This window comes from Paralichthys olivaceus, chromosome 21 (assembly GCF_024713975.1).
Source record: "Paralichthys olivaceus isolate ysfri-2021 chromosome 21, ASM2471397v2, whole genome shotgun sequence".
Taxonomy (NCBI): Eukaryota; Metazoa; Chordata; class Actinopteri; order Pleuronectiformes; family Paralichthyidae; genus Paralichthys; species Paralichthys olivaceus.
This window is the reverse complement of record NC_091113.1, coordinates 11,569,406-11,592,880: the sequence shown is the minus strand read 5'-3', so window position 1 is coordinate 11,592,880 and position 23,475 is coordinate 11,569,406. Positions and strand designations below refer to the sequence as shown.

Below are 23,475 nucleotides of genomic sequence, written 5' to 3'. Positions count from 1 at the left end.
TAAGTGCATATGAATTCAGATACACACTCACACTCGCACAAACACACACACACATCCCTTCTTGGCTGCCTTGTCGCTGGGAACCTTTGTTCTGTGAGATTAGCCTGAGTGGGCTAATGTTTCCCAGGGGAAGGGTTCAGTGGATGCACTTCCCCTCTCTGCAGGAACTCCCACGAAGCGAGGCAAGGGAGGCGGGAGATAATTAAATTTCACAGCCTGTTTGCAAAGCAGCATTCACGCACGCACGCACACACACACACGCACTTCTCTCTTTTTAGCAATGGTTGAGATGTACAACACAACCCTTAACACTGAGCAATGTTTCATGGTGTTCCAGACATGAACACAACTAACTTAAGATGTCCACCCACACACACACACACGCACACACACACACACGCACTAAGACAAAGTCCAGTCCAAACACACCAGTGTGCCACCACAAGAGAGATGAATATCAGTTAAAATGGTTTGCATAACGCTGGGCACATGCAGAGGGGGCAATGGAATAGCTGCTCCCATTAACGAAGCTATAAAACACGGCCCCACTGACAGAGGGACTTAGTTGAGCATTATATTATGATTAGCCAATGATACTAAAACTCTGGGAGAGAAATGGCAACGGCTCTGATGGTACAAATGGAGAGAAGGAGGGAGGCAGGGGAGGCAGTTAAGTACGGGTAGACAGCGGTGAATACAGGCTCTGCTGGTTGTCACTGTGAGTGTGTGCTGCTGTTGTAAAAAGGCGGCTTAGCGTACCGAGATGATGATGAGGCCCTGGTTCTGCCGGAAGAACCACCAGCTGGGAGTTAGGGTCTTGGGTAAGTGACCCCAAGACGGGCTGCAGAGGGCTGGGGAGACCTGTTGGGAAGCCGGGGCTCATTCCCACATGGCTTAGACCTGGAGAAAAGACAGACACACAGCAGAGTCAAATGGTTGCAACATATAAATACTTATTTTACTACTTCAATAGATGGTGTTGTGGATAAGTGGGTAAATCTTGGGATGCATACAGCAAACACGAATAATGTGGACTTGTGATAAAATGTGCTATTTATTTCTGCCAAGGAGGTTATTACCTTCGCCAAGGAGGTTATGTTTTCATCGCCACTTGTCTGTGAGCAGGATTACATGAAAACTATTGAACCGATTTTCCTGACACTTGGTGAAAGGCTGTGGTATAAGGAAGAACCTATTTACTTTTCAAGCAGATTTGATTAAGGGGGCAGTACCAGGATTTTGTTTTCCACTTTTGTTAACATTGCAAGATAAGCTTTTTTCTACATTTTAGAGAATTTTTCAAGAGATAATATAGACATCTTAATGAAAAAAGGTTTATAGAGGGGACTGATATCTTTAAGTGGGACCGAATTTGGTGGAGGAATCGGCTCTGAAGAGTGCCATTTTAGTGTTTTCATTTCTCAAGATCGACGTATTGCTTTTGCAACACAGTCTCATTGTAAAGCAAAATAATATATAGTATTATAAACACTTGAATTAGAAAATGTTACTTAGAAAAACCTTTCAAAAAACATTATTATTCATTGTTATTAAGTCATGATTGAACAAAATAAAGTCAAAAGAAACCATCCATCAAAATGAAGTCAGAGGAACCTTCTGTGTTTTACGTTCCATGATTTTAGCAAAATGATAAAAACACTGATCTTGACTGAAGCCAATGAAAGTAAGGTGATTAAAGACTCCTGCGCTCCTGTCGATTTCTACTCACCATATGAATGCCCCATCCAGAGGGATGGACTTCCCGTCCTCTGCATCCAGTGGTGGTGAGCGTGTGCAGCAGGGTCCGGCCCTAACTGGTTGGCTGGAACCAGGAGGTGGGAGGTCAGGTCACCGTGGCAACTACTAGAAGGGTGGATCCTGGCGAACTCCACTCGATCCTTGTTTTCCCTGTCATGGTGGTAGGCAGGGTGAACTTTGTCATTATCTAGATTATCCCTCTTATTGTCATCATCACTATCATTATGATCATTATCTTCATCATTGTCATCTTCATTACCACCGCCATTATATTCATTGAGAAAATGAAATGTGACAGCAACAGGAACAGCCATCATCTTGGTCCTGGTCTATGAGTTCTCATTATATGTTTTCTTCCCCTAATATGACTACATAACAAGAGCCTGATACTTCAGAGACTCGATTCCTATTAGTCTCCATAATATTAATGCACCACATCTCATCTCAGAGAAAGAGAGAGGGCAAGGAAGAGAGTGAGTGGGTAAGGAAATACCACATCAAAGGGTGAGAAGAGTAAATGGAGTGAGGGGATGAGAGAAAAGAGAAGCACAGCCTCAGACTGAGAGAGTATAAAAGAACTGCAGCTTATCAGATGAGAGCAAAAATGAAGAGATGCATGTATGCTCTATATGGGTTCATATGTGTTGGTGAATTTAAGACTACCTGATGATTAGTTCTCTGTCTCTGTCCAGGTGATGAAGGCTGATCTGCTCCTCTGTCATCCTCTTCCTCTCCTCGGCCTCCCGTCCAAGAGGATACACAGAGCGAGACACCCCTGAATAACAAGTACAACAGTAATTACAGTTACTGTCATTCTCCAAAAAAATCAAAAATCAAGAGGTTTGGTTGCATCTTCAAACATTTTTCTGGCCCATTAAAATAAAAGTACACATAAGCTGTTTTCAGACATGAACTTTATTGTTTGCCTCCACATGTGAAAAATGCAGCTGGATATTGTCAGGATCAGACACATTCACAACAACAGGAAAATGTCCAGATCTTTCGGGGTTGCGTCTGGGTAGAAAATGCATGAGGCAGAAATCTGAATATTCTCGAATATTCTCGTTTAGAGCGTATGGACACTGGTGTTGGCCCTTTTCGCCCAACGCCCTGGAAGTCTTTCCAAGTAGACATCTTTTTTCATGTCTGCTATGTTTATGGCACCTCTTTCATCCATGGTGTGTTATAAACGAAATCAGCAGCTCTGCCTTCTTATAATGAATGTGTCACTGAATGTGCATTATGGTGAGTTTAGAGACCGAAGCTATTTGCAAGTGTCAAAAATAAGTGAAATATTTTTAAATGCTGTATAACACCATTAGCTGTTCGCAAATGTGCAACTGAGGGTTTTTCCCATAATGCAGCCTAAAGCACAGAAATAGCATTAATTGACTTTCAGTGCAAGGAGCATAAATAATGTCTGACCTTTCATGCTGGGCAGCACCCTGCCTTGTCTGCTGTGTCCAGGGGTGTTGTCTGGGGAACGATGGGGTGGTCGGGCTACCGCAACAGCAATACCCACTGGAGGCTGCCGCACCTCCCCCTCTCCTGCGTCCCCTGACTCTTTCCCACCTCTATCACCTTTCTCTCCCTCGTTAGTGGATCCCCGGCGAGGAGGGAGCGACTGTTTGAGTGGGTCTTGCAGAGGGTCTCGCTTAGCTCCTCCTCTGTCCCCCTTCTCTGATCTTTCTCCCTGCTTGAGGCAGCCCAGGCCTCCGAAAGGGCTCCGCTGTGGCAGCAGTAATGGCTGCTGGGAGCTGTAGTTCATTAAGTTCTTCATGGCACTGCCCTCATCCTCAGTGGTGTGTGACGTGGAACGGGACAGAGGTGGAGGGGGTTGAGAATGGGGCTGATTGTGGTCATTATTTGAAGCTCTGTTGCTAAGCCCTCTTACTTCACCATTGCCAAATGAAGCATGATGGGAACCTTTTCTCTGGTCCTCCTGGTTGCCCCCTCGACCCCCCCAGGAAGGTGCCGTCTGACCTCCGTCTCTTGACCTATCTTCTGTACTAGTTCCATGGCTGCTATGCTGCTGGTGCCTTATCCTTGCAACCTTTTGTCCCTCCCTCTGAGCCCCTGATCCCACCTTCCCATCAGGATGAGGACTCGAGTGGGAACAGTCCCTAAAGGGAGGAGTGCTGGTATCAGAGCCATTCTTGGAAGTGCCCTGTCCAGCAGCAGGGTGTGTCCCCTGGCCATCTAGTGAGTGTGAAGGTCGGTAAACATCATCCACAACCTCTACATCTCTAAAAGATGAAGATCTTTCCAGGCTGCAGGACCGCAGCTCAGGCTGAGAGCTCATGTTGGAATTGGGTTTGTGGAAGTTCTGTGTCTGGTGATTCCAGTCAGGGGGTTTGTCAGCTTTGCCATATCCCAGCTGCTGCTGGTGTGGCTGGGATTTGTCCTTCTTCTGGCAACTGCTAAGTCGGCTGAGGTGATGAGAGGGACTTTCATAAGATCCTTCTCCACTCTTATCATCTCCCTTTCTCCCACCTCCTCCTGCACCACGACATTCAGGGGCTGCCAGGTCTCCCAGTGGCCCAACTGATGGCACATATGTTGGGCCAATGACTTTTGCCTCCCTGCCAGACCCTCCAGGGGGGGAAGTGGTATCTTTAGAGGGCGTCAGTGTAAGAGGGGAACAGTAAAACTCAGGATGAGGGTGGTTATGTGCATGGTGTATCCACCCTCCTGTGACTGTGGCACCCATGTGTAAGGCATGAGGAGGAGGTGGCGGAGGGGGAGGAGGAGGCATTGAATAGGAGGCCACAGAGTGGGGAGTAGGAGGTGACAAGATGGCTGTTGCTGCAGCCGTCCCTCGTCTCATACATTCAGAGGAGGAAGTTGAGGATTCACTAATCCTCATCTCCCCGTTTATGAGTCCATCCTTGGAGCACCGCCTGCCACCTCCAGACGGAGATCTGCCCACCCCACCACCACTGCAACTGCTCATTGTTACCCCTTTTCCTCCAGAGCCACTTTCTGACCCCGAACCACTGGACAGTTTACAGGCGCTCATACTTTTCGTCCCCTGGCTTCCTGAGTCACTGTCTCTGTACTCCTTGTGTCGCTCCAGAGAGTGTCTGTGGTCCTCCTCCCTGCTCTGGGGTGTGAGATGAGGAAGAAGGGCATGGTGAGGGTGGGGGTAAGCTTGGTGGTGATAGCTTGACGGAGTGGTGGCAGAGTTCGTCTGATGAGAATGGTGATGATGGAGCTGATGGTGTTTGTCTTTGCTCTCCTGGTGTCGCTCCTTGCTGCTTGATCGTTCCTTGTCCTTCGACACAGATGACACCCCTTTCTCACTCACATCCTTGGTGCTTTTCCCCCCTCCTCCCCCGTTGTCTGTCTCGCGGCTGCAAGAGCCAAGAGGGTGGCCTGGGGCAGTCCTGGACAAAGGGGGAAGGCTGTGATTGGTGGAGAGCAAAGGGGGCTGGGGAGGAAGGCCTCTCAGGTAGAAGTGATCTGGGAGAAGAAGAGTAGATATCAAATGAATGGCTTAAGGTATGAACATCAGCTGCTTTTCATGAAGATTTAATTAAATCACTATATGTCTTATATCTTGAGGAAAAAAATGATGATTAAAAGAAAATGTCAGCCTGAAAAGCTCCACGTTGCCAGTTCTTACTCCTGTGGTGAGTGCTGATCAGTCATTTTAAGAAAGTATATATACTATGCTATTTTTCCAGTCCGATACATCTGTACGCACACCACCACCTACCTTTTGGAGTTTCATAGAAGCGGTGCTGTCCATAGAGACCGTTGCTATGGTGATCCAGGGGACTCATGGGGAGAAATGGAGAGGCAAGACTTCCTGAATAGCTGGGGTACCCTGTCAGAGGGAGGGAGAGTGAGAAAGAATTGATGTTTCTCTGCAGTGTTGACATTCAGCAGCCCTCTAAACAAACAGTTTATCTCTACAATCTATCATGGAATAGGGCCATTTTGGAAAACACAGAAAAAAAATATGGCCAGTTAGTGCTACTTCACCATAAACGCACTTTTTGCACAAACACGCTGCAGGAGTTGACATTATTTACAGTGGACAAAGTGGTGACAAAAACCACAGCCGGCAGCTACTGCCAAGTGTTTGCAGCATTTAACTGGATGGAATTTGCTCTTCTACAAAACACATTTTTCCGAAACCCAAGACAAATAGTATGAAGAATCACCACCACCCCTGAAACTCAAAAACACACACACACAGTTCTCCCAGGAGGTCACTGGGAGGTAAACGGTCGTTCCACTCTGTTCCTTGTCTTCAAGGACGTTGAACTGCATCATGGGATAGAGAAATAGAGGAGGTCTTGGTGGTTGTGTTGATAGGGGCCGGAAGGCTGTATGGATGGGTGAGGGTCAGCGTGGGTGTGTGTGTATGTGCGGGGGACGTCATGGTGGTTTCAGAGAGGGGCATTGGGTAGGTGGTGGGGGGCTGCAAAATCACCTCAGTCACCATGCACATACACACAAGCTCAGTACATGAATACATTATGGGGCCAAAAGGCTAGGACTGTGTATCTGTGTGTGTGTGTATATGTGTGTGTTCTTCAGCAGCTGGTTTCATGCCCCACAGAGTGTCCTTGCCGGCCCGTTAATTGGCAGCCGTTAAAAGTTTAACGGTGGTGGCCAAAGTAAACAGCACTCCATAAAAACTCATCCTACGCATTCCACAGTCGCACTGCAAAACCACCAACACCCCCTCACTGCTCCCAGCATGTGTGTGTGTGGCACTCTGTGTCTGCGTGTTCAAGCCGTAATGTAAATGCATGGATGTGTGTGTGATTACTCTGACTGGTTAACAACCAGTGAATCTAAATGGCGACAATTAGCCAAAAGGCTCTATCAGCCATCTAAAGCCAATCCCGTGGGTAATGATGAGTGATAAAACTCAGGAGGGAGGGTGGGAGGGGAGATGAGAAAGAAGAAGAGGGGAACAAAGATAACAGAGAGGGACACGGTGACAAAAGGGAGGAAAGGAAGGACAGGAAGAAGGGATGGAGGAGGCTAGTGATTGAATTCTCAGTAGAGGGAGTAAAAGTAAAGGAGACGACAGGGCTGTCGATATGAAAAGCCCCAATCTGGTGCTGCTGTGAGACTTATGGAGAGGGGAGTGTGTGTGTGTGTGTGTGTGTGTGTGTGTGTGTGTGTGTGTGTGTGTGTGTGTGTGTGTGTGTGTGTGTGTGTGTGTGTGTGTGTGTGTGTGTGTGTGTGTCTGTGTGTGTGTGTGTGTGTGTGTGTGTGTGTGTGTGTGTGTGTGTGTGTGTGAATGGAAGATGAAGGAGGAAGTGAAAGGGAAGTGAAGAGCTTTGAGATGGCTGAGATGAGAGAACAGAGGAAAGGGGAGGAAAGGGGAGGTAAGGAGAGGAGCGAGAGCACACGAGGAAAACAAGGACAGGTGTGGAAGACAGAGAGCGAGTGACAGAATAGGTCTGTGTGTGTTAGTGTGTGAAAAGGAGAGTAGGAGAAAGAATAGGTGTGTGTGTGTGTGTGTGTGTGTGTGTGTGTGTGTGTGTGTGTGTGTGTGTGTGTGTGTGAGTGTGTGTGTGAGTGTGAGTGTGTGTGTGTGAGTGTGTGTGTGTGTGTGTGTAAAGGAGAGTAGGAGAAAGAAATAGAATACTATTTGTGTGCGAGACAGAATATGTGCTGCTTTTCAAACAAGTGTGCTTTTCCTCTTGAATATGTCTCGTCTGTGACTGTGTGAGTGTGTGTGTGTGTACGCTGAGTGGGTGTGTGTCTAGTGTGTATGTGTGTGTGTGTGTGTGTGTGTGTGTATTAGCCAGGTTTCTTCTCTCCGTGCTGGCTACGCTCCACTCTCTGGATGGAGGCCAGCTGGCAGACCGCCTACAGGAGCTCCCTGGCTTTAATTCGTAAAAACAATCATTTGTAGTGTGTGTGCACGCGCCCGTGTGTCTGAGTGTGTGCACGCACGTGTATGTGTGTGTTCAGACATCAAAGCTGAGCCACACAGACACAAAATCTGTCTGATAGGCACACACATTCTCCCTCTACACACACACACGCACGCACGCATACGCACGCACACGCACACACACACACACACACACACACACACACACTCTTGCTCTCTTTTCGCCACTACTGCTGCTGCTCTCTCCCTCTCGTTGAAGTCCTGCCTCAGACTCCTATGAATGTGATTTAAGACAGTCACTCCGGGCGACATTAGTGCTCATTTTCAGGGCTTAACTGTTGCTATTTATCGCTCCATGAGCTGCAAATGAGGCAGTTGCACAAGCAAAAACCCTTATCTGCTTTAAAGCTGCGTCAGGAGAGATTTCTATGTAAGAACACGGCTCTTATGAGTTCGTCCTATGGGCCTTAATCCGAGATGTGGGCGGCAGTTGAGAAGGGTCCTGTCTCCGCGGATGAGAGGCGCACAAATTAAATGTGTACACCTCTTCAGCAACAAATTCAAAACCTATTTAAAACTTGATACAAATTGTTTCAACCAAAGCAGTGGGATATTCTTGATTTTACATCATGTCATTGGTGGAAAGGTGACGAATGTGCAGACCGGTTGAAGATGTGATTTACGCTGTAGAGTAATTCAGAAGCCCTTTTTTCCCAGCAGCATTATGGCAGAGAGAGCACAGGTCTAATTAACTAATGATGGATTCATTTAAGTGTCAACGTCAGTCATTCCTGTGAATCATCACTTACAACACCAGGATGCTGACAGTGTCTCACCTAAAAGGAATGCAGTCATTATTGTTGTTATTGATCAAACCAGTACTTGTCCTGCCATGACTTGTCCCAATGTGGTGAGAAGGGACTGTAGGAACAATGGTCACACAGCTGGTTGTGTTTAAAAAACTAGCTGTACTGAAATTTGACTGCATGGTAACTCCTCTGCAACATCGTTTGGGGGATTAAAATACTTTTCTGAGGTGACACACTTTGTCCACATTTCATGAAAAACTGGTAAAACGAGAAATTCTGATTCTGACCGTTATCATGGGTTTGTTGAGAAATACAGCCTGTGGCGGAAGCCTGTGTTTCTGTTGAAGTCTTTTTTTTGTTGGGGTTATCTGTTTAGACCCATCTCGCTGTCAAAAGTGAAATCCTCTTACACCCACACACACAGAAAGGCATGCACATACATACCTGAGAGGGACAGATAACTGAGTCAAGCTCAGACCACAAACGGTTAACAGTCGAAAGAGGACATGATGCATGTGGATGCGCACATTTGTGTGTGCTTCTGAGTGTGTCTGATCAGGAAGGGGGCCGTTGGAGGTTGGTTAGCCCAGAAGGGGCCCTGAGGGTGGGGCTGCGGTCAGAGGGGGAGGGGGGCTGTGAAGAGGGAAGGGATGGTGGAAAGTGGGGTAAGTTTCAGTGTGTATGTGTGTGTGTGTGTGTGTGTGTGTGTGTGTGTGTGTGTGTGTGTGTGTGTGTGTGTGTGTGTGTGTGTGTGTGTGTGTGTCTGAGGGGAGGCAGGGGTAGAAGCTCATGAAACTTAAAACTAACCCCCGAAAAGAGAGCGAGAGATGAAGAGAGGGGAGGGCGGGGAGATGATTGAGTGAAAACGGGGGAGAGAATATAGGAGCCTGAAGTGTATTGTAAATGACTTGCAATAATGATGCTGTTTTTAAATTGCACAAATGTGTGTATGTGTTTTCACCAGTTTTAATAGTGTCATGCTTGATCTCACGACTAGAAAACAGCCACAGACACAAAGCCACAAACGGTTGCTATGTTGACACAGACAGAATTGTGTGTGTGTGTGTGTGCGTGTGTGTGTGTTTCTATAAGTAGCACCATCTGAGGCATCACTGCGGTGTGTGTTTGGACTCAGCTCTGTGTTGGTTAAACCACTTAATGGCTCCATCTCAATCTAATCCCAAACCAAGACCCTGGATTAACCAGAGACCCGAGCGCCCTCCTCTTTCTGTGTGTGTGCATGTGTGTGTGTGCGTCTTACCTTCATGCGAATGGGGGAACCATATAGGGGAAGCGCTCGAATGGGGTCCAGCCCTGTAGGAGGGGGAGGAGGGGGAGGCCACAGGTCCTGACGGGTGAGGAGGGTGGGAAGGCGGGGACCCCAGACTGCTGGCCAGGAAGGAACCCATGAAGGAAGCACCTGAGAGAGAGAGGCTGGAGGTTAGAGAGGTGCTCGCTCATTACACGTGGCTCAGGGCGAGCAAGAGGTGGGGATGACACCGCCGAGGTGCAAATGAGCAAGCAACACCACAGAAGAAGAACTGAGAGGAACCAGAGTCTAGAATGTCTCAAGTCTGGAGTCTGACTGAAAACAATTGCGTGTACCCAAACTGCCTGAGCAGCTAAAAAACTACAAGAGTAAACGATGACTTTCTCCTTTGCACAGAAATCTATTTTTCACACATTTTGGAATGCTCCATGCACATATCTTTTTTAAAAAGACCTTTGTCCAAGGTAATATTCTCCTCAAACTACAATACACAGCAATGGTGAAACACATTTCCCAGAGAGAGTCAAAATATTGTTTTAATATCACTTAAATATAACATTTTCAGAACCCAGCAGGAGTCTGAGGCTGTCAAAAAGTGAGACACAGGATCTGGGTGGTATTAATATTACTGAGTTGTGCTGTGAAATAGGAAATTTCCCGACCTGCCCTAGAGAAATTGATCCCTCCACGCTGCATTCACACTGCAGTCAAAATTATGATCAGGAAAAGACTTCGATATCTGATCTGAACATATCCTGAGGCAGGTGGCTGGCTGCTTTTTCAACACTTACATAAGGATTCGGTCATTTGCATGTGACAGTTAACTTGATTCTGGAACCTGTTAGTCAGCATTAGCTTTAAATGTAAACCATAATGCAAAGTGTCAAAAGCTAGGTGGAGGCAGTTGAAATGGTTGTACTTTCAGATATCAACTCTGGAAAATGTCCAGAATTTCAGGTCCGGCCTTTCAGGTATGAAGAACACAGCAGCAGATTGTCGGGACGGAGCGCTTTCACAACAACAGCAACATTTCTAGAACATTCAGGGAAGGGTGTAGAGGTTTCTACATGTATCCCTGTTCAACGCGGCTCTTACATTTGAATCATCTGTAGGTTACTGTTGAAGATTTGACCCGTCACATTTAAAATAGCTCTGCTTGAGTAAAAACCTTGTTCCCCTGGTTCAATTTCACCCTGCAATAGTTTCAGCGCACCGAGCGAACATGCTCACTTCAGTTTGGCTCCGTTAGAATGTAACTCCGCTTATCAGCGTGCTCTCATTTAGTGGAACAACCCGAACATGTTGTAGGGGAAGGAGGGAACATATCCACAGGGAATCAGGTAATTAGTCACTGGATGGAGAGAGAGAGAGAGAGAGAGAGAGAGCGAGAAAGAGAGAGACAGAGAGAGAGGGAGGGAGGGAGAGGGCTGGTGGGTTGGGTCGTTACCCATAAATTCTGCCTCACATCAGAGACAATTACAACAACCACAACAGTCTGCATGAGTCACACACACACACACACTCGTAGAGTACTCTCCTCACCTCGACCACGACCTGATGCCCTTACAACCACAAGTGCCTTCAACTTCCACTCTTTCTCTTTCTTTCTTACTCTCTTTCTCTCTCTCTCTCACACACACACACACAAACCCAAAAATAAGAGGGACACACACTATAGAAATGCCTCCATCTTTAGGTCTTGACATTTTCACTTTCTGTCATCATAATAAACATGTGGGGAGAGGGGGAGGGGTCGCCAAAACCTTCCTTTCTAGACATTTATTTTCTCTCGCTCGCTCGCCCTCTCTCAGACAGGATATTTTCACAGCGTTGCTATATTTTTTTTTAAACTTTTTTTTTCATTCTCCAAATCTACTCTTGTACAACTGCAGATCAGTGGCCTTTCAGCCAGTCATAATAAAACACAGCTCATATAAGACTCAGGCTGGTTTCACAAGGCCCCCTGGCAGCACACACACACACACACACACACACACACACACACACACACACACACACACACACACACACACACACACACACACACACACACACACACACACACACACACACACACACACACACACCTCATCTCCGACACCAGACAATAGAAGGGAAAGCCAGGTTTCAGCTGAGCAGCCATGCATTTTAGAAGTTACGAGAGGCATCGTGAAGTTTCTGTCAGGGCCGTAAAAGTTCACTCGAATTAAATTGAGGACATTTTAAGAAATTAGTGGCATTGATTTTAAACAGCAGTGATATTGATTATCAGGTTTTAATGCTTGTTCGCATTTTCTTTCATCTCTCCACCCATCCCCCATCTCCCCATCTTTTTCCCATTTACTCATCTCTCTTCTTTTTTTTTTTTACCCCATTCCCTCTTTCCTGTCAACTCCCTCTCTTCGCTCGCTGTCTGTTTTCTGTTGGCGAGTTGAGGAGAAAATCATATTTGCCCGCTCCCCCTGGCCTGCTGATATGGAAAATCATCTCGGAGGCCAGCCACTAACATAAACCTTATTTCTGTGCCTGTGCCTCCTCCCCCCTCCTCCCTTTTCTTTCTCTTCCTGCCCTCAGTTTCCACCTTTGTTTTTATCCCGATCTGCACATTCCCCTTCCATCTGTCACCGCTGCATCCTCCCATCGTTTCCCGTGGCTCAGAAACACCGCCCGATGAGTGCGAGGACACCAAATTAACCACAACTGATGAGATGTATCAGACAAAGAGGGAACGAGACAGAACAGAACCATAACAATCGTAACACAAACTCTAGTGGGTTCGATTGATCCACCACAGATACTTATCTACATCAAAACTTCAGCTCTGACCCAAGTCACCTCAAGATCACACATTTCTGCACGTTATTTACTATAAATACAAGCTGCTGACGGAGAAAGCGGCTCCTTTCAGTCTCTGTAGTGGTAATTAAAGAAGAAAATGTGTTTGTATGCCTCCCATTTTCCCCAGTTGGCATCATGAACTGGAAAAGTGTGTCAACGTGCAGGCACTGAATCCTCCAATGATGACTATCCAAGGTAATAAACATCAGAATTACGACTCTCTACTCATACTAATTCAGTCTGCTGTACTTACAGTGAGCAAAATCTGCTTTAGTTTATTTATGATGGACGGTAATGTGATTTGCTAAGGGGAAAATCCACTCAAACTTACTTATTGTAACACTGTTTCATATTTTATTTTAAGTATTGGATCTGCTCCTCGCTTTTCTGGGCAGGTTTAGCTGCTCTGAATATTTTCGGGTATATAGGGCCAAACATAAATTTTGAGATGTTGCCGTTTCCTGTGCAGCCGCAATGGAGTTCGATAGCAGCTAATCTAAAGTTTCAGCAGTATAAACATCGGGATTTGGTGTCAGCGGCTTCAGAATTTAACAGCCAGATCTTCACAGAAGCCATTTTACACTGATGGTTAACAGTCACACAGGGAGAAATCTATCTACAAAAGTAAAGTTCTGCACAGAAAGTAGCTTTTTATCCGGGAAGACTGCCACACTGTGTTGCTACTGCAAGAGGTTGACATGAATAACACCAATGTTAGTGTGGAAAATGTTTTACGGAGGAATTTCTATATTTAACCCAAATGGATAAAAGTTGAAAAAAGGCACAAAGGTAGAAATTGTGCAGGTAATTCTGCTTTTTTTTTTTAACGCGCGACTCAAATTTCCACACATTTAAGGCACACTAAAGCCATTTGCAGACATGAGCTCCAGAAAATTGGGTATGGACATATTTGCCTTTCACAAATGAAGAACACAGCAGGAGATTATCCACACCCACTCAACATCCTGTGAATTTTCTGCCGTTTTTTATCTCACATGGGCTCACTTGGTAATTTAACCAGGGGGCAGGAAAAGTTCCAGAAATTGTCTGGAGCAACTGACTCGGACATTTGCGTTCTCACATACAGCCCCTCTGGAAAATTTCAGAAGAATGTCCGGGATTCAGTGCACGTATGAAAGCTTTTAATCAAAGATGCATTAAGGGAACTTGCTGTACGCTTAGAAACATTAGTGGAATTAAGCTTTTATACAAAAAGTGGTTCATTTTTACATTATATCAGAGCTGGACGCAGTGCACGCAGTACGTGGAGCATGAGCTGTTGTGAGAGTAAAAGACATAACCCTCAACCCTCTTTTGTGCGTTCGTCTCAGGAGGAGATCTACACAGCAACCACACAACAGATAAAATGCCACACCGTCCCATGGTTTTCTCACTACTCTGAGGAGAGGAGGAAGCAAACAGAGGAGGAGAAAACCAAGATACCCATCGAGGTGGAATTGGGGTGACGCAGGGAATGTCACAAGGAGAAAGAAGCAAACACAGATAAAGTAACAGGGCGATATTCTTTCGCTGTAGCTCTCTGAATGGACTGCTGCTGATCAATACACACATGCAATCACACACACACAGACGCACACACCTGGAAGGGTGACAAGTTAAATCGATCTCCATCCGATTGAAGATCAATATCCTCTCGTGTTCTATTGTCACATTTGCCAATTAACAGAAGCCTCTGTCCACACACTGATATACTGAACTCTCTCTCTCTCTCACACACACACACTCAGACACACACTTCTATTTTGCCATTGGTAGTGACAACTGGGAGCGCTGAGAGACTGACAATACTGTCTCACTCTGTGTGTGTGTGTGTGTGCGTGTGTGTGTGTGCGTGTGTGTGTGTGTGTGTGTGTGTGTGTGTGTGTGTGTGTGTGTGTGTGTGTGTGTGTGTGTGTGTGTGTGTCAGAGGTTCTGACTCTCGTTAGCTTGGCTGTTACGCTTATTGCCGTACACTTGGCAACCTCTCGTCAGTCCGACCCTTTCATATGCCTCCAACCACCAAGGGCCCTGGCACCGAGCCTTCAATCTGTGTGTGTGTGTTTTGGGTGTGTGTGTGTGTGTGTGTGTGTGTGTGTGTGTGTGTGTGTGTGTGTGTGTTTTGGGTGTGTATTTAGGGGCAGGAGTCAAGCCAGACCTTTCTGATCTGTTTTGACACCACAGAATTGCACAAGTGACAGGGCTACTCAAACAAGGCGGCCGTAGAAGGCGCACACACACACACACACACACACACACACACATACACAGGGCCATGGAAGCATTATGGCACTGGGGACACAAACACATTCAATGTGTGAGTAAGCGCCCGAGCGGTGCTTACAAAGACTATGTTCAGAGGAGAAAAGGAGTTCTTTTGGTGAACTTGATCCAGATAGCATTTTCCTTCTGCTCTATCTTATTATTCACCAACGATTCCTCTTGACTCATTCATGTTAGAAAGAGCAGGGTGTGCAAGCAAAGCATGGCATGTCGCCTGGGACGAGCAGCTGCACTGAATCACATTACATCGGGGAAGAGGAGTGAGGACAGAGACGGAGAAAGAAAAGGGAAGAGAGAGAGAGATAGGGTGGGGGTGGGGGTGGGGGGTGAGATAAAAGAGCTACAAATGAGAGATTTCCCTGTGAGGCGCATAAATCAGCAGACTATGAACAGCACAGCTCAAAGCCTCACTCCCAGGCTGCGGACCAGAACCTCGCCATCCACACACACACAACCATGCACATACATACATGCTCTCTAATACGATCTCCCTGCATGCAAAAGACTACTGTGGTAACATCGCAGTCACACGTCGCACCTACATGTGTGCATTTACACCTTCAAAATCCACTGAGGATGCTGAAAGACAAATCGTCTGGCTGCAGCACCACGAGAGCTACAGGAGGTACAAGCAGCAGGAAAGCAGGAGGTATGAAATGAACAGGGAAGAAAACGTGCAACATTGCACCTTGTGTTAAAACGTGGCCCCGAAAGCCGACAAAAGAAGAAGAGAAAAACCAAAAAAAGAGATCCGGTGATGTTCAGAGTTTTCCGTGTGTGTACGTGGCCCCCACAAAATGCTGTAGTAAACTGTGAGTGAGGAGGAAAACGTTCCTGCTTTTTGACCACAGACTTTTTGGATGCCACACACCCACCCACCCACGGCAGGAGGAAGTACCTTATATGGTCTCTTAGGGGAGGAACTCACAACATATGAGAGTTACTTAGGGAGCAGGAAGGAGGGAAGGAGGTGGGGGGCTGTTGGAGTAAGTTTTTCCATGTTTTAGCAAAGAAAACAGGGGAATTTAGAGGATAGGGGTCATACGAGAATGGTTCTGGTGCCTCGGTCGGAATGAAACACAAATGTTAAACGTGGGCACGTGCACGTGCACATACACATGCACACACACACACACACACCCTAATTAAAAGCATAAGGTTGCTGATATTTCAGGAAAGCCTGCGGTAAGAGCCAATAATGCAATTCCCTCTAACTTAACTTGCCTCTGTGTCTGTGTGCGTTTGTGTGTGTATGAGTGAGTGATTGGGTCTGTGTGTGTGTGTGTGTGTGTGTGTGTGTTGGCAACACCCCCACCATCACCCCCACAGTAGCTTAGCAGCTCTGGTAAACAGTGAGGAAGCCTGTTCTGGGAATTCTGGTCGTCCGACATGCCTGAGCCACACCCCTGTGGTCCATTCAGTTTGCAGCCACAGCAAACACACACACACACAAATGAGCACAGACAGACAGACATACACACACACACAAACACACACACACACATCTTCATAAGGATGAAGACACACTGACTCTGATGATTTGAGGCCGCTTGTGCCTGCTGCTGGATGAAATACATCTGAGGGTCAAAACACCGAGATGAGCACAAAGAGAGTGGAACAGAAAACACGTCACCGTAAGCTGTGAGCAAAGTGGACAAAGAGACGAACAGGTATGTGTGTCTTCATGAATCACACTGAAGTACAAACACATCACCAGCTCACCACTTATCCACGGTCACTGGTTAACTACTACAATCTACGGTGCATTAGCACACAATCTTTATTAAACACATGTTTGTAGGTGGTGAATTTATGTGACTGTTACTTATTAACATGTATTCACGATGATAATCATGGTTCAAAGATATCAACAGTTTAAGAGCCTGTGATGCAATGTTTCAATACGTGGCACAGATAATAGTTTAACCAATGATGGGCCAAGAGAACATTATAAGCATCGTAACATATGAGGGGAATTTTCCACGAAATGTTTGTAGATTAAAAACCGAAATAAATACATACTGGAAGAGTTAAAATGTCACAAAAATGAATACAGAACTTATTCTATTATGACCCTGTAATAAAAGAAGAGGTACCTAGGTAAATATAAACATGGTACAAGTTCTTTGTAAGATCCTGAATTATCTCCCCCTCATTCCATCACTTCACATCTTATTACCCACTACACACAGTTAACTATTGGTGAGTACTTGACAGGTACGGTGTTAGTGCAAAAAGTTACACAACTCCGTATTTAGTTCATACAATATGGACTATAATTTAAGGAGTTATAGGAGATATAGGATTTTTATTTATTCAGCAAAATAACTGATAAACTGTTCACGTTTCAGTGGATGAAAATTGCAAGTCGAGCAAAAACTTCGGTGTTTACATGCAAAAATAGATTTTTATTTCATTTTGTGTAATTTAGTTTTGAATTAATTAGTAAACAGGTTTGATTCTAAACTGCTGTCTCGACTCGTCATCTGTCTCGAGGACATAACAATAAAGGTTTTATTGGTTTGTAAACTTAAAGCCACCTATGGATCATCGTCAAATGTTTTATTTTACAACAGATCCCTCAGAGTGACGGAATCAAACTCCCATAAGCTCTACTGAACATTTTGGCATTCAAAAGCACATTGTTTTAGTTTTCTAGTGAGCGACTGTACTCTACTGCACTGTCTCATACTGCGTCTATCTGCTCTCATGGGATTGTTAATCAGACACCTGAAACGCCGCTGCACACCCAGCACAACAAAGCAGTGGCACAGACTTAGCGGCTGCCAGGTGAACATGGTGGAGCATTTAGCAACTAAAGAGCCAGATATTTCTCTCTAGCGTGGTGGAGACCAAAAACACTTCAAGTTCATCAGACATCCAGACACAGTTACATGACTCCAAATGAAGAGAGTGTGGCGACATATCTGCTGGTTGTGTAAATAAGCAGCTGTTTTGCCAACAAGTTCCCCATATTAAAAGGAAAGATCTGGATACGTCAGTGTTACTGGTTTAAATTTAGTGTGCTTTCAACAGTCCCAGGTTTTGTGGAAAGAAATGTAACATAAGCCCTGCACTCATTACACGAGTCTTATCTTTACTTTTATGTTGGGCCGAAGTTTCCAAAACCAAGGCATTTCAGGCAATTTTTTTTCCACAAAGGTTTGAGATCGCGGCCCCAGATTTGCAGCAGCGGTGCAGCACAATCCTGCCTCATCTAAAGTTAGCTCAGACTCCAGTGGAAACAAACACACCTACGCACCAGAAGCGGAGCAGCCGGGCGGTTTGCAGCAAAGAAGATGAAGACAACATCCTTTAATCAGGAAGCCCAGATTTAACCATATCAGTGTCAGCCATGCGGCATCCACCTTGTTGAAGTGTCCTTGAGCAAGACACTAAATCCCCTACACCAGCTTTGCAACAGCTGTAACTGACCCTGCAGTCTGATCTGGAGGCAGCCGAGAAAAGGTGAAATTCCCTACGGGGATCAAATATCACGTTATTATTACAGTATGCTTCTTACAAGCCAGCTACAGTGCTGCCTTCAATCCCACACCACAGAGAGTCACAGCTCAGTATCACTGGAGCAGGATGTGTGTGTGCATCTATGTATAACCCAGTGTCTGTGTGTGTGTGTGTGTGTGTGTGTGTGTGTGTGTGTGTGTGTGTGTGTGTGTGTGTGTGTGTGTGTGTGTGTGTGTGTGTGTGTGTGTGCAACCACACTACACTGCATCACCCTCCATCATCGGGAGTTGAGGGGTTGTGGTTCCTAGAGAAGCACTTTACTTAAATTAGACCCTCAACAGCTCGACATGCAGGTGTCAGTGTGTGTGTGTGTGTGTGTGTGTGTGTGTGTGTGCCGTTTGTGTGTGGGCGTCAGACAGCCAGTGTGTGTAAGGGGGAAGAGACTGAGCAAGAGAGAAGAGCGGGATCAGCAGACAGTGAATACGAGAGATAGAGAGAGAGAGACAAAAAGGGAGGAGGAGAGAGGGATGGCGATGGATGGAAGCAGAGAGAGGAGGGGATAGAGTGAGTAAGTGAACGACGGAGCGAGAGAGAGGTAGAGAGAAAGAGAAAGAAAGAAAGCAGGTGAGAATATAGTCTGACCTTATTTCTGCTTGGTTTTTTCATTCTCTTTATTCCCTCATTGCTGTAATATTTACACAGGAATAAAAGATTATTGGAGGGATCCACAGAGAGGAAATAAAGAGTAAGGAAAAGGGGGGAGAACTGAAAATAAACAAAAGAGAGGGTGGAGAGAACGAGGATGATGGAGTAGGGGGGATACTGGTTGTAATAATTCTCAAATGAGAGACGCCAATAATAATTATTTTTATTATTGATTAATCTGGCAATTATTTTTCTTTTATATTAATCATTTGCATGAAATGTCAAAAAACAACAAAATAAACATCACAATTTCTCAAAATTGTTCAAGCTTCTGGCTTTTTTCCAACCAACAAGCAAAAAACGTAAATATTGAGCTGACAATGATGTTATGAAGAAATAAACAGGGAATTCTCACATTTAAGACACACAAAGCTAATGTTTGGCATTCCTGCTTAAAATAACTGAAATTTAAAAAAGGTTATCAAAGTAGCATTCATTTTCTGTCCAACTATTTCAGCTTTACTTCCAGTGATGCAGCAGAATAAAGGACAATCTCGAATTAGCAGGATTATAATGTCAAATTTTACACAAACACAATAAATGTCCCTGACGTCTTAGACAGGACAAATATACAGGCTGGTTGATTGGCCCAGAAACACACTTTTACTTTAACGCGTTACTATATGAGCCAAAACACAAAAGCTTAGACAGTGTATTAATGCAGAAGCAGCTAATAATTAAAGGTAAAGTTTAGTCTATTAATCAAGTAGATTGAGAGAAAAATTTTCAAAAACATATTCTTAATTTAGATAAATCATCAAAGATGTTTTTAGCAAAAAAACAGCAAAACAAATCCCACTTCCAGATTTTAAATTGGAGAAATTGTTGCAATTATGAGCTACATTAAATAACTGGACCTGCACTATTTAATGATAGAGTGCATGATTTTGATTAAATTCAGAGTATAATAAGTTATTTGCAGAAATTGTGTTATACAAATAAGTTTCAACTCATAATGTGGTAAAACAAATGAATTGTATTGATTTTGAGAGTTTGTTAGTTGTGGACATGTGTAAAATGATTTTAAAAGTGGCATACAAACTGAAATAAAACTAAACTTTCTGTGTACTGCTAAATAGTATATGATTATTAATCTATTTATTCTTATGACAATGTATTGTATTCATTAATATGTAATTGAGCTTTGGTGATAGCATTAACATCGTGCCACTTATTTGATTTTAAAAAATAAAGATAAAACAAATGGAGACGATAAAACGACGAGACCAACGCAAAGAGGTTTTGATGAAATGAGATGCACACACACACACACACCACTCACACACCACACACACACACACACTACACACACACCACACAAAAGCGGAGATAAGTGCACACTGACACACTAAAGACATTCCTATATTATGCATGCACACATGCTTCCAAACATTACAAAAACACACATCAAAACGAGCGGAAAAGACAGTAGGCAGTTATTAAAGAGATAAGAGAGGCAAAGTAGAGAGAAGGAGAAGAGACACTTTACCAGCAATCAAAGACGTGAAGGAGAAGAGAGAGAGAGAGAAAAGGAGAGAGAAGTAGAGGTAGAGGGAGAGAGAGAGAGAGAGAGACATGCAAAAAGAGAAGGAGGGTTTGCTTCTAATCAGCCGGGATCCAAAATTTAGACAGGCACACACAGAGGCAAAAGCAGTCCCAGTAGGATTAGGACCTCAGCACCGTGTGTGTGTGGTGTGTGCACGTCCCACGAGACTGATTAGCCATGAATGACTGATGACGGATCTTTGTTGTTTTTTCTTCTTTTTTTTTTTTTTTTTTGCTCTCTCTCACTCTCTTGCGCCTGCACTCTCCTTTCTTGTTTTCATTCTTACTCTCAGCTCGGGCAAAAGCATGGGAGGGGATTCGCACACACACACAGAAACACATATATACAAAGCTGCACACAGCTCCATGTATATTCAACGAAGGCTCCTGAATATACTTAAAGCTTTCATGTGTGTCACTGTGTAACGATCCATGCTGTTCCACACAGCTGCTTCTCTCTTTTTCGTACCTCCCTCACACACACACACACACATACACGCAGATATGAACCTATTTCCCATTTAAGAGCACATTAGCTGTCTTTCACGCCAAATCGTCGATCAGTTTAATCTGTAGGACGGCAGCAGTGTGACTTGAAGGGTCCGCGCATTCAGGAGCTAAAGTCCAACCACTCTGCCTTCTTTAACCTCACCTCCAGATGAACCTACGGCCCCCTCCATCCATCTGAGCCCCTGACAGCAAAACAAACTGGACATAGACCCGCCTGAATGGAGGCCATTACAATATGAATGAGCCAAACAGAGCTGAAATGAATCGAATGGAGAACCAAAACAAAACAGCCGAGAGAAGGGCCCCGGTTGAGTCACACAAGTCAGCTCCAGTGACGATGAGTCAGGCATAAATGTGACCCCGGGATGGATAAACTGCAGGCCCCGCTCAGGTGTCTGGTTGCCGCCGCGATAAGGGTTGCCGTGGTTGCACGGGCCTCGCTTTTACTGTGTGCATTTTCAAAGGGGTGCAGACCTGTGGATGTGGCGAGACTGTGACATCATGTCTGCCCCCCCAGCTACATGATGTCACCTCTCTGTCACGTTGCGTAAACAGGGGTTTGCCTTGACCCCTCTGAAGAAGTGGATGGCGGTAAAATAGTGGAGAACTGTAGTGTCTGCAAGCACATTTGTGCACACCCACGCTTTCTTTTCACATTTCCTCTGACTTTGTTCACGCATTCATATCATGCATTCCAGCCACAGCAGTCGCATATTCACATAAAACACCTTGAATTGCATTTTAAATGAACACAGACACACAGTTCCCCCTCCTCCTGCACAGAGTAAGAAGCTGTTTTAGCCTCGTGTTTTGCGGGCTGTTTAAAATGTCATTTTTCTCTCGTTTCTCAGACTTCAAAGACGCCGCGCTGAGCTCTCACTCCCTCTTGCCAAATCCTCCAATCTTTTCTGATTTAGTGAGTTGGCCATAGGCCGAGTAGCACCGGGACGGGCCCGTTAACAACCGGCAGAGTGGTGGGGGAGAGGAGTCGTGGAGAGAAGGGGATATGGGGGAGAAGCAAATGAGGCAATGTGGAAAAGGAGAGGAAACAGGCTGAAATTGAGACAGAAATAGGAGTACTGAGAGAAACTGGTCTGCTAACAATGCAGGGAGTTAGACAGAGATGGGAGTGGATATAAGAGGTGGGGGGGTCGATTGAAAGGAGAGAGCAAAGGGAGGAGAGAGAAGAGTATAGGGAGGAACGGCGGCTGTGAGGACAAGGAGGAAGGAGGGCTGGAGGACCACTCGAAAAGCCAAGAAGAGTGAAGGGGAAGCGAAAGGGGGAAGCAGAAGGAGGAAGAGGGGAGGGCGAGCGAGCATGTGGTTGAAGAGGAGCGAGGAGGACGGGTGGAGGGGAGGTCTGGCCAGTGAGAAATGGAGAAGGAGGAAGAAAAGGGGGAAGAGGAGAGAGAGAGAGAGAAGCACATGGACACAGGAAATCTGGTGCTTGCCATTCACATGCCAAGTCATCAGATGGTGGTGTGTGTTCGCACCCCGGAGATGTCGCAACCAAACGCACCCCACTCCCTTCAAATCACTGCTACGGACAATAAGCAGCTGTTCACATGTTGGATGATGAGACAAAAGTCTTTCTGTCGCTGCAGCGAATGTGCCTCAGAACAAATGCGGCCTTCACCCAGAGCTCCCACATCAAAAAACGACTTTTACTTAATATATTCAAATGTCTCTTATCTCTCCACTGATGTGACCTTTTGGGCAGCTTAAATCTCGGTCACAGTTAGTCTGAGGTCAATGTGATTAGATGCAGTGAGACATTCAGGAATATATTTAGACCATGTGTAGTGGTTTGCCTGAAATATCAAAGCACACACAACAGTGTGATTTGTATTGGAAATGCCTTTAATGACTCTGCTGGCTTTGCTTAATGACTTAATGCCGCTAATATGTCAACAAATTTCAAACAGTCGGACCCATTTAACTGATTTCTTTGGCCTTGCTGAATATTTTAGTTTGAAGTTAAGATACACTGATGTGTCTGTGTGCTCATGGCTATAACTGACATTTACTCTTAATACAGTCTAAAACCAGACCTAGTCCAATATACTTTGATGTAATACATCGGTTAACTTTATCTAGAACCCATAGCTTATTGTGACATACTGTAAGTATTATTTTTATATAACTAAAATATGGCTATTTTGATGTGTCCCTCCATTAAAGGGCCTGTTAATCAGCTGGTGGAGTGTAACTAGTTTATAATCCTGTCTTCTATTATTTATTAAAGAGACTCTGTTTGTTTGATCAAGTTTTTTTTTTTACATTTTGTTTCGCTATCGCAGGGGAAATAAATCACAATGGTATTTAATTTCCCTAATACAGATTGCATTCTACTGGGGTGAACACTATTGCAGAAGCAGGATAACTAGAATATCTGACTGGGACACACAAATACAGTATATGATGATTCA

At 45.1% G+C, this 23,475-nt stretch overlaps 1 protein-coding gene across 2 annotated transcripts in view; it reads right to left on the bottom strand.

Annotated features, from left to right (window-relative positions):
* Positions 1 to 23,475, bottom strand: part of bahcc1b (BAH domain and coiled-coil containing 1b) — a 63,877-nt gene that overhangs the window by 23,474 nt on the left and 16,928 nt on the right. For both annotated transcript variants that reach the window (XM_069517346.1, XM_069517345.1), the window contains exons 3-8: positions 9,695 to 9,853; positions 5,477 to 5,587; positions 3,184 to 5,220; positions 2,422 to 2,533; positions 1,730 to 1,908; positions 760 to 900 (exon numbers count right to left, since the gene is read on the bottom strand). In XM_069517346.1, the coding sequence (XP_069373447.1) occupies positions 760 to 900; positions 1,730 to 1,908; positions 2,422 to 2,533; positions 3,184 to 5,220; positions 5,477 to 5,587; positions 9,695 to 9,853 (2,739 nt within the window). The remainder of the gene's footprint in view (positions 1 to 759; positions 901 to 1,729; positions 1,909 to 2,421; positions 2,534 to 3,183; positions 5,221 to 5,476; positions 5,588 to 9,694; positions 9,854 to 23,475) is intronic.